General features: G+C 32.5%; 1 protein-coding gene across 2 annotated transcripts; it reads right to left on the bottom strand.

Moving 5' to 3' along the window:
* Positions 1 to 516: 516 nt before the first annotated feature.
* LOC110032431 lies at positions 517 to 11,970 on the bottom strand. Of its 2 annotated transcripts, XR_002294855.1 has the most exons (5): positions 11,171 to 11,970; positions 5,925 to 5,933; positions 4,045 to 4,237; positions 3,673 to 3,959; positions 517 to 758 (listed from the first exon to the last, which is right to left on the bottom strand). XR_002294855.1 is itself a non-coding variant. In XM_020736068.1 (4 exons), exons 1-4 carry the CDS (start codon positions 11,218 to 11,220, stop codon positions 711 to 713), a joined length of 300 nt encoding a protein of 99 aa, XP_020591727.1. In that variant the 5' UTR covers positions 11,221 to 11,970; the 3' UTR covers positions 517 to 710. The 2 variants fall into 2 exon arrangements, 1 of the variants encoding a protein (XP_020591727.1); XM_020736068.1 differs by lacking the exon at positions 3,673 to 3,959.
* Positions 11,971 to 12,365: the final 395 nt, after the last annotated feature.

Here is a 12,365-nt window from a genome sequence, read left to right as displayed (position 1 = left end):
AGAGGAAAGTGTGAGTTGGGTAGAGAAAATAGGAGTAAATAGACTAGAATAACAATTCTTAAGTATTTACATATCTAAAACCTAAATTATTCTTGTTTCTTTCTCCCAAAGTGTCAGTGTACTGAGCCCTTTAGACTTACTAGCCATTATATTACTACGATCAATCGAAGGCATGAGAAAAAACATTGACACGCTTTAGAGAAGAGGTGAGGGCATGATATAAAGCATACATTTTCAATTTGATTCTTAACCAAAAGAGAATCTAATAAGTCATGCAGTGATGTAATTACTGCCCATATATGTCTACCATGGATACCATGAAAGTTAACTATTACTCATCGCAACGAATAATATCATGAATGATCTGGCAATTAAAGCAAAGCATCTCAGCTGTCCAAGCAAAGCATCTTAGCTTTCCTACTTACATGATCTACTCAAAGAAAAACTAATGTATACTAAACTTTACATGTTTCCGAAATTATTGAAAGGCAAAACAATGACTGTATAGGTGTGATAGTGAAAATACCAAATGCAACAATAGATAAACTTTAAAGAAGCATTACACAGAAACATTTCAAAATAACTAAACAATAGCTAAACTTTACAGAAATGCAGTTCTCCATATTTTCACATAAAACTTTTTGTAGCAATTACCAATTGGAATGCCATTTAAATGTTAATAACTCCCCTTTTGAACTCAACTTGAATGTTCATGTTGCTTCTTCCTCACTACACCATTCCACATTAGAACCCTGAAACTGAAACGCAAGACTGTAGCAGTGAAATGAAGGCATCAAATAACTTTTTTTTTTTAAATAAAAGCCACTGTCAACGCCGAGAGCAACAAGAATAATTGTAGAGAAGATGGAATAGACATAATTTGATTTTGGGAGGAATGATATGGGAATGAGGACCACTTATAATAATTCTGTTCAAAGCATAGCCCGTAGCATATCCATGCCATTCTATTTTCTTTTCAGCTATATCACGAAATGGCTCCCTAGCACTTGCCATAACATTAGTACCACCCATGCGGATTGTTGCGCCCAAAAAAGATCCCAAATTATCAAACAGAAAAATGAACTTCTCCAGAAATCTATTTCATACAACATATTATTGATAAGAAATGCAAAGTAATGAACTTTTCTGAAACCATTTTCATATTGCTATAATGCAAAAAACAAAATAAAATTTCCTTCATATGTAGTGCCACTATGAGCAAAAAAACAGATCCTTCATGTAAATCGGATGCACATGCTTTGTAACCGCCCAAAATATACCCGAAAAGCTCCTTCATGCTACCAAATTTTCGGGGCAAACACGGGGCCGCGGGGTTGATCCCGCTGCCCGCTTCGCCTTAGCTTACTATCACCGCCCCCGCGAAGTTACGAACAAGTTTTTTTGTCGCGAAAGTCCAATTTTAAGTATATACATATAAACATTATATGTTATGCATATAATTTTTGAATAATATACTCATATCCTCATACCATCAAATCCAGCCATTAAAGATAAAATAGACTGTTTAGAGCTGTGCACATCATTTTAATGAAGAATATTAGAAAGCCCGAATTTCATATATAGATACCATACCATTAACATTATGAGATATTTACATACATATCACACAGTGTTTTTTTTTAATGTATTCATATATCCCACATTCAAACTTTCATTGTGAAATATATGCCTCCTTGTCTAAAAAAAATGCACGTCTTTAATTTCGTTTTCTTTAAAATATCACAATACCAGACTATATACCTTTTCCATGTGATAGGAAAGATTTAATTGGCACGAAATCAAAAGCAAAATTTTGATGTTGGATTTGTAAATACATAGGAATTGGATGGTATTTATGTAAACATGAAACTTTATATAAAAGAACATAACTGATTACAAAAATCTGTATGTATAAATTCAAGTCTAAATTTTAAATCAATGAAAACATATGAGAAATTACAAAAATTTGCACAAATATTTATTCTGAGTGATATATGTATGTATATACATTGCAAATCCAAGCATATATATATAAAAAAATGTAACTGTACATTTTTAGTGTGGAGACTATATTAGTTGCGGCCATAAGTTCAATATAAATTGCTGAAATCAGCTCAATCAAGTCTAAGACTATCAAATAAGCAAATTGTGTATGATCATCATTACTCGATTCCATATAGACTGAAGAGCTTTTAATGGAGTATAGTAATAGCAGATTAGCTGGTAGCAAACAGATTACTTAGACCAAACCCTTCAGCAAAGTCCACAAAACAGTACAAATGCATATGAAGTGTTCGTAGAGCAAGAGATTTTATCCAGATAAATCTCAAAAATGCCAACTATTATGGAAACAAACAGCCCACAAACCCCTAAGATCCTCAAATTGTGAGTAATTCTCAGACTTTTATCCTGATAGACAAAATTCATATAACTACCTGAATTATTCATACAACTTTGGTGTAATATAAGGATGAGATGAATCAATCTATTTGATACATTTATTTCCCTATACAAGTATATTTGAGATTCTAAAAACTTATATACATATATCTGAATATTAAAGGTTAAGAAATGATCTCCAAATCTTAAATAAAGAAAACAGTTATGAGTAACATACAGGCGTATAATAACTATATTATGAGTATCGCATAAGAATTATATGCTGTATAAATAGACATATAAAGATTATGTAATAGCGAGTAAGCATATGAAATTTATGAAAGGGCAAGTGAGCACACAAGAACTGAATGGACAATAAGTAAACACCTCTTTCAAGGTATTTACACTCGATCCTTTGTATATTTATATTTGTGATGATACATGCCTTAAATAGCGTATTCACGGGTACAACTTGAAGTTTTTCAATTCACAATATACAACTCAATCTTCCTTCCTCTTAATCACAATTAAATGAATCGAACATACCAAAATCCTTAATCATTGAGAAGAACTTCTCATAATTCATGATACTTAACGAAAATCTTTTGGATAAAATATTCTACAAGATCAGAAAAGAAAAGAGAAGATAAGAGAAAAAAGGTTTTATCATTGATAAAGGAATTAACATAGGGTCGTAAGGCTGCACCATAATATCCTATAATAAAGCAATAGGATCGAGCCCTCTACCTCTCCTATAGCCTATAATTCTCTTTTATTCCTGACTTGTTATAGAGTATTGAAGGGAAACCAAGTCTAAATATATAAGAACCATCTAATCTAACTAGAGAAGGAAGGAGCGTCGAGCCGCACACTGCAGAAGTCTAATCATCTAAATATTATACGTTCATATAAATAAAAACTGTAAATTCTATGCAAACACGCATTTGAAACTTAATTAATATATGTAAAAGAAAATAAAAGAATCGAGAGACTATGCTTAAGACAATGCTTATTACACTTTAAATGTTACGAGTGTAAATAATCCAAAATTTCAGATAAAATTGTATGTATATCACTATATCTGTATGTGAAAAGAACAAGTTTATTTAACTATAGCAATTTTATAAAATAACAAGCAAGCAAATGAATAAGTATATATTATGTGATAGTATATAAAAACATAAAGATGGTGTAGCGAATTTATGAACATTTCCTCACCCAACTAGTGCAGCAAATAAATAAATAAATAAATAACTATCCATATCAACTTCGATGAAAAGATATAAGCCATACCACGTTTATATTTTTGAAAGATCTCTATGCATCTCCCCCAAAACTATCCATTGACCTGCTCTTCAGTGTCAGGCTTCTTTCTTCAGCCGAAAATAGAGAATGCTAAAATAAATTAATATTATTCCAATGAAGAGGAGAAGTCCACAAAACAGTACAAATGCATATGGAATGTTCTTAGCTCGAAAGATTCCATCCAGATTGATCCCAAAAAGGCCAACTATTATGGAAACAAACAGTCCACAAACCCCTAAGATTCTCAGATTATGAGTAATTCTCAGACTTTTATCCTGATAGACAAAATTCATAGAACTATAAAGAATGTGGGCTATTAAAGATATAGAAGATAAAATATGATTGTATGTTCATAAATACCTCTAAACATGCACGAACTGTGCTTTGAAGTACGTCTTGAATGGTGAAGATTCGTCCACGAACTACTTCCTGCTCTTGTAGCATTTCACTTGTAGTATTTTTAATTCTTTCCAGTAAACTTTTTGTGACAGTTCCTTTCGTGTTGCAGAAGCTCAAAGACAATTGCTTCCCTTGCATGTAATGACCATTGAACAAAAAAGTTTACTGGAAGAAATTAAAAATACTATAAGTGAAATGCTACAAGAGCAGGAAGCAGTTCGTGGACGACTCTTCACCATTCAAGACGTCCTTCAACGCACGTTCGTTCATGTTTGGAAGTATTTATGAACATAAAATCATGTTTTATCTTCTATACCTTTAATAGCTCACATTCTTTATAGTTCTATGAATTTTGTTTATCAGGATAAAAGTCTGAGAATTACTCATAATCTGAGGATCTTAGGGTTTGTGGGCTTCTTGTTTCCATAATAGTTAGCCTTTTTGGGATCAATCTGGATGGAATCTCTGGCGCTAAGAACACACCCTATGCATTTGTACTTTTTTGTGGACTTCTCATCTTCATTGGAATAGTATTAATTTATTTTAGCATGCTTTATGGTGGGTTGAAGAAGCTGGACACTGAAGAGCAGGTCAATGCTAGAAAGCTTGAGCTCTGACAACTGTTTTCCATGTTCAAACATGATGTACAGACACATGCGAAGGTCCGCGAAGGTGTCTCTAAACTACGGACATCTTAAATGATGTTGACTATCTTTTCTATTTAAGACTTTTCATCAAACCTTTCAAGTGAGAATCATATTTCTATATTTATTATTTTCTGTGGCACGAATATGAAATATTTTATATCATATATCATAGGTAAAATTTTGTTACTTTTTCATAATAGTTATATCCTTGGAATATAAATTTGTTTATAGTTCTAAATCGATTCATAATTTGAAATGCTCTTTGAAATTATAGATTATAAATATAAGCTCGATCCTAATGAAATAACCAGTATATAACCTTTTATTTCATTAGGATAGAGCGTATGATTATAATCTATAATTCCAAACTGCATTTCATACTATGAATCGATTTATAACTATAAGTAAATTTGGATTCAAAGAATATAACTCTTATGAACAAGTAACAAAATTTTATCTATGATATAAAATATTTCATATTCGAGCCACAGAAACAAATGAATATAAAAATATAATTCTCACTTGAAAGGCTTGATTAAAAGACCTAAATAGAAAAGGAAGTCAACATCATTTAAGCTGTTCGCAGCCTGGAGACACCTTCCCTAACCTTCACATGTATCTCTACATCATATTTGAACATGGAAAACAGTTGCTGGAGCGCAAGCTTTCTAGCATTGACCTGCTCTTTAGTGTCGGGCTTCTTCAGCCCAAAATAGAGCATGTTAAAATAAATTAATAATATTCTAATGAAGATGAGAAGTCCACAAAACAATACAATTGCATAGGGAGTGTTCTTAGCGCCAGGGATTCCATCCAGATTGATCCCAAAAAGACCAACTATTATGGAAACAAGCAGCCCACAAACCCCTAAGATCCCCAGATTATGAGTAATTCTCAGACTTTTATCCTGATAAATAAAATTCATAGAACTATAAAGAATGTGAGCTATTAAAGGTATAGAAGATAAAACATGATTTTATGTTCATAAATACTTCCAAACATGAACGAACCGTGCTTTGAAGGACGTCTTGAATGGTGAAGAGTCGTCCACGAACTGCTTCCTGCTCTTGTAGCATCTCACTTGTAGTATGTTTAATTCCTTCCAGTAAACTTTTTGTGGTAGTTCCCCTCAAGTGCTACAGTAGCTCAAAGACAATTGCTAATTGCTTCCCTTGCATGTAATGACCATTAAACTCTAATAACCTGCCAAAACGATATGGATAATTGAGATACTAATTAAGATTTGGAGAGTTATTTGTAATATTTCAATAGTTTACGTAACCAATCCTTTTAATAGAGAATACACAAGTCTAACATAACATCAAAAGATTAGAGAACGAGTATTTGATGTCAATATCAAAAAATAAATGAGATGTCCAAAATGCAAGTGGGAAGTATAAAGAAAGTAAAAGTTATGAGTTAAATAATAATGACGAGAGAGAATCGTGAAATACAGAGTAAAAAATATATATAGATATCATAGAACTAATTTAAATAAATCAAGTAAAATTCCTCATTATGCGCATGCTGCATGTGACTGACTCTATTGCCTGTGTTGCATCAGTTCCAATTGTGACATTTACATTCTTGTGAATCAGCAACATTATCTATTTCATTGGAACTGAAATTTAAATGAACCAGCAACAACTGAATCAATGAGGCATATTGTGAGTTCCTAGATAACTCTCATGATCGCATTTATAAAGTGCATTAAGAATGCTTTGCCTCAAAGTGTAAGCACTAAAATGAAAATATTTTGCACAACTCCGCTTAAGAATTAGCCCTAAGAGTTGAGCGATAACTACCATTCCCAAAAAAAAAATTTCATAGCCAGAATAAAAATCCCATAAATTTGAAAATGAAACCCGTGAAGGAACACAAAAAGAATCATTTAAAATTAATATTTTTTACAGATTACCAACTAAAATAAGTTGCGAAGCAAGCACGTCCAACTGCAAAATCACACTAACGAAATGTTTCAATGCTTAGGCTTTGGGCATATAGTTTCTAATAACATCAATCTTCATGTAGTATTCTTACTTGAAAAAGCTAGATCAATAGGAGGATGAAAATAAACAAAAAACTAAAGATGCGAACGAGAACTTAGTGTATGCCAATAAACTACTTATAATGCGACAAATATTGCACGCTATTATAAACAAGGAATCTTATTGACTTAGCCAAAATATTTTTCATTTAAGGTGTGCTATACAAGAAAAAGCTTCTAAGAACATTATTGACAAAGTTATAAAAATATTTTCTAATATGATGGTAAGAAATTAAACCCCGACATAAGATCACCTGAAGCCTCAAGTTATTTTGGTTATGCAAAGGAAATGAAACTAAAGTCTTAAAATGACGTTTGGTATAACTTTCTCTTGATAGGAAATTACAAGAGGTTTAGTGTGATGTTATTCTTGTGATTTTTTCTCAATTTACTATTAGGCCTACTGCTGCAATAGAATAGAGACACCATTTATAATGGTCAAAATAATACTTGTACATTAGAGTGAGAGGGTCAAAAATGGTATGGAAGCCCTTAAGTAATTTCTTTTGTGTGGATATTTCAGCAATTTTATTTGTAAAAGCACACAACGCACATGCAAGGCCTTGAACCTATAACCTATTAGTTCAACACCTTGGTTGATAGCCTAAGTTGTCAACCAAGGCTCCTGAGTTCAACATCTTGCATATGTTGTGTGCATGCATTTGCAATTAAATTCAGAAAAATGTCCCCAAAAATATTATTTAAGCGTCAAAATAAGTCCTCTTTTCTTCCATTGATGCAATTTACTTTTGATTGAATCATAAATTTTGAATATGGCGTCTTCTTCTAGTGGTGCCTAATCTTTACACAATTACGTTAAGAGTTCAACAAATTAGTTCCAGAAAGACATTTCATATAAATAAGTAGACTTTTCATAACCATTATAGCTTCTTTAGAGAATGATCTTCAAGAATAATAGCATCGAATTACAAACTGAAAAATGTTAAATTACTATGGCATGAACATATGTTATATGATTCGAAGTCAATTTAAATATGAATATGGACTGATATCTGCTCCAATTCCACCATATAAGACAAGACTGATAGCCTAGTACTGAATCAAGTTAATGCAATTCAACCTCGAATCGAAATCAAAATTGTTTCTTTTATTGGGGTAATCCTTATAAAAATTAGTTTTTATAATATATTACATTATATTGCATAGAATTATAGAAAGGTTGTGCAAAAATTCTAGAATAGTGATTACACCCTTTAAATAAAAAAAAAATTATTTAAGCCTTAGGCTAAAGAGAAATTTAAGGAGTTAAGTTTGAATTGAATTAAGTTGAAAGTGATTTATTTTGAGGACTTCCAAACTTATTGAAGCCATGTCTCTCAATTTAAAGAAAATAATTTTTAAATCTTTAATTGACATTAAATATGTATCTCAGCTTTTATATAGTTTTTTACATTTATAGGAAGAGTGAGAATCAAATGGGGTAGAGTCACCAAGATCCATGAGAACAACAAAACTACATAAACCACTTGATCATAACTGAGATTAGCTCTAATACTACCGGTTTGGAGATGAAACATCAGGAGCCTAAATCGAATTCAAATACACTAGTGGATGGGCACCCCTCAATCCAAAAGCTTAAGAAAATGGATTAGAAACTCAACTCTTGTTCTTACTTTCAATGTAAAATTATTTTTCATGTTGGTGCATCTCAACAAAATTTTCTTTTATTCATCATCTTCATGATCTCTTTCTATTTCTTTTTTCTAGTAACGTCTAAAGACCGAATTGAGCATCGAAAGCCTGCTTTGTCAAACGGCTATTGTGAGTACTGAAATAGAAAAAGGTTTCAGTCTGCTCCCACGTCTTTCAGGATATTTGATAGAGCATTTATCATAGCCCCTAAAAAGTGGAATTTTAGAAGCTTGAACAGTTGAGGTGATGCCTTTGCAGTGAGATTGCTGCAGCAGGATTACCCAATTTGTAGCAGTAAGCAACCACAAAAGTCCACAATAGATGAAAAGCAAAATGAAGATGGACAGCATCAAAATCAAATGGTTATTTTTCAAAATAAACTCATGATGGTTATAATTCAATTCATGCAATATAATTTGCAAAACTCTTAAGAAAAATCAAGAGAGTTTTAAGTTAATAGCAACTTAGTTTTAGCACTTCATGTTGTTTGAACTTTGAAATGCCCTAAATTTTATCTGTAGTTTAGAACTTATTATAGGCATCCAAGAGTTATAATTATTTTGAAGTTTAGTCGTGATGGCATTGCCTCTCCATTCCAAAGATATGACAAGGTTGTATATTAAAAAAAAAACAAAATGAATAATTGTTTATGATCCTAACTTAATCGATTATATTCACTTTGATATCATCAAACTATATCACTGCAGAAAAATAGCATGTTATCATCATCATTTTCCAACGGACCAGAAATTGCATGATGGTCGACTCATTTCAAGCGGAGTTTAGGTCATCAAAAAGTATTTTCAACAGGGATTATTGGCATATCAATTTCCACAGGAAGCAAAATTTCCATCATGTACCACTAATTTTTATACGGATTTTTTAATCACAAATTGCATATTTTACTCACCATCCTACTCACCCTAAAAAGTAACCACAGAACTTCATTTTGCCAATGCATTCAATTGTTGAATGAATTCAAATGCTCTTTCAAAGCATATTTTAACACCAAGGTAGAGGCCAGCCATCTTTGATTTCTTCAACCCAGAAAAGAATTGAATCGATAAGGGCCGTCTATTGTTCGAGACTCGAGAGATTTTCCTTATTGACCTACAACATTACATCTTACCCTTTTATGAAACTCCTAGTAAGATAGGGTTCAGAGAGGAAGTAATACAACATTACATCCATATGCAAAGATGTTGTTTTCGAATAAAACAATGATGATTGGCATACATAAATAGAGAGAGATGTACAAAACTTTAGTTATTTTGCATGCCATGATAAATTTTATAGGTAGATAGGAAAGTTGAAAAGGTATTATGTAATACTAATTTGATGAATACAAACCCCCTAAACACTACAGGATTTCAAAAAGCAACATTCCTAGAAAATAAAATAGGCATAAATAGTGCATGAGGCATTTCTAAACAATGAATAACTTTAGTGAGTGTGGAACCAACGTGTTTCGAAATTGTGCCTAATACAAAAATTATAAAATTCATTTTTAACCCAACTATTTAAGCTTATGGATGAGGTTCAACTAGTTTATATTTTTACACCAACAAACACTCAACTGTGTGATATGACTGAACCAATACTCTCACGTATCTTAAAAATCTCTCACTTACATTACAGCTCTACAATTATCCATTACTCACCCCCCATGTGCAATATTTTCAACATCATCGAGTATCATGCACAAATTAGCACGTTCAGTCATATGAAGCCGCTGTGAGAGTCTCCCTCTCTTAAACCATACTTGACCATGGCCGACGAGGGCATCATGAAAGCCATAAGCTTCATGAACTATTTGTTAACAAGGGAGCATTATAGAGGGCCAAAGTTGGACCTAACATGCTATCGATCAAACCCATCTTTCAATCCAAAAGCTAAAGCCTATGGGTGCGAGCCAAAAAACTTGTTCATCTTACACCAAAGCTTTTGTAACTATCGAATGTGGGATTAAATGCCATATAGTAACTTGATGCATATAGCCTTTGTCAAAGTAGGTTCGAAGAAGCCAAAATATATAACCTTCCTATAGATGGTTCAATGGCATCCACGGGACTTTAACCACAAATAACAATTAAAAATACTTTCTAGAAGAATTTGAATATTTTGTATAGGTGTAATTCTTAGATAATTTATATAACTTGCGCAATATGGTAAAAAAAGCATATATGATTCATAAACATATGAATAGATGCAATTTAGGCAATACTCTTAACACATACATACACAAACTAAACAAGAGAGAGAGAGAGAGGTGCTTATAAATCCATCGCAACCATCAGAAACTAAAGGACTGTCTGGTAATGGTTTTAAGTGGAATTTAACTCATATTTTGCCAAACAACAAAAAAGCGGCGCTTTAGATCATGCATTCCATAAATCCGGATTCATTTTAGTTTTTTCTCCATTTTGCCTCAAAACATGGATTTACAAATCCTGTTGTTGGCAAGATTTAGTAAATCCGGATGTAAGAGATTTACTAAAGCAACTAAAGTCATTACCAAACAACCCCTAATAGTATACTTCACTGAAGCTATCAACCCCTAATAGTTATGCTGAACTGAGGCAATCAACCCTTAATAGTTATGTTGAACTGAGTCTATATATATATATATATATATATATATATATAGGAGAAAACTTATACTAAATTGAAGCAGAAAAAATATAGATTTGGCTGAAGTGCTGATGAATAAGTGATCAATTTAAGAGAAAAAGAGATTTACATGGGTTCAAATTCCCTGATCGCCGCAAGTTCTTTCCCAACCAAATCCATCCATTTCACCCCCCCCTTTACCAACCTCCTCCTTTCCTGAACCAGCTGACTTCTTCAGGCTGCTCTTCAGTAAACCATCAGCTTTCTCATTTCCTGCCCCTTTCTCCTTCACCTCAGTCTTCACTTCAGATGAGTTATCCTCCACAACAAGAGGAACTGGAATTGGACTGGAAGCAACATGGTGGGAATCTTCCGATTTTATTGCTCGGGGAGAATAAACACAGACAGAATATTTAGAGAATCGGATAGACGGACAGTAGGACTTGTAGAATAGAACCAACGTGAAATCATATCAATATTCAATCAAACAAAAATAGGGCAAGAACAAAAAACCAACTTTCAAAATTCAAACTTCCTCCATCTTTAAACTATATGAATTCAGTCTCTTCGATGGAACCAAATGCTTGGCGTTGAAGGGAAGGTTTTAGGTCCTGTTCTATGAAATAGAGAGGGGGAATCATGGAGAGAGCACCAACGCTCAAACTTTTACGCATATGGATGACAAATCATGAACAGAAACCCAAAAAAGAACACAAAAAGGAAGAAGGTGGGAGAGCTCGGTTGGTGTTCGATACCTCCGCAGAAGCAAACAAGGAGGAATCTTTACAGTTTTGTTAAAAAGGTGACTTTTTTATTCAATTGGGAGAGGAATGCTGCAAAAACTTGAAAAAGATGGAATCAGAGAAATAGGGAAAAGGAAGGAGGCATCAGGCATACTGGGAAAGGTGAAATAAAGAATCGTGCGTACTTGCAGGCTCATGAGTCTACTCATTTAATCATGTTTCAAATATTTATATGATTATATTTAATGTTACCTTAATATTCATCTCATTTTTTTTATTTTATTATAGAAAAAATTACCCACATATAAATATTGATATTTATATATTAACCGTCAAGAAAATTTTCTTTTAAATTTCAGAACCGATGTATTTAGGTGTTTCACGATCAAACTATTAAAAATTTAAAAAATTGTAATATATGGGTTGGCATTGTACCACAAATTTTAATATTTGAGTGAGAATTTGAAAAATGGATTAGAGAGAATGGTTGATTTGTAAATAGAAAATTCTTAATGGCCTATAAACAATTGTCCTTTCACTATGGACTTTTTATTAGAGAGAACTATATCTTTAAACTCCTCA

The sequence above is a fragment of the Phalaenopsis equestris genome, unplaced genomic scaffold (genome assembly GCF_001263595.1).
Source record: "Phalaenopsis equestris unplaced genomic scaffold, ASM126359v1 Scaffold000938, whole genome shotgun sequence".
In the NCBI taxonomy this organism is placed as follows: Eukaryota; Viridiplantae; Streptophyta; class Magnoliopsida; order Asparagales; family Orchidaceae; genus Phalaenopsis; species Phalaenopsis equestris.
This window is presented reverse-complemented; position numbering and strand designations above follow the sequence as displayed.

Coding starts and splice junctions, on each gene's coding strand:
- LOC110032431 (XM_020736068.1), bottom strand. CDS start 11,220: ATGGATTTGGTTGGGAAAGAACTTGCGGCGATCAGGGAATTTGAACCC. Junction 759..4,044: donor CAGTTCGTGCATGTTTAGAG/GTATTTATGAAC, acceptor CTTGCGTTTCAG/TTTCAGGGTTCTAATGTGGA.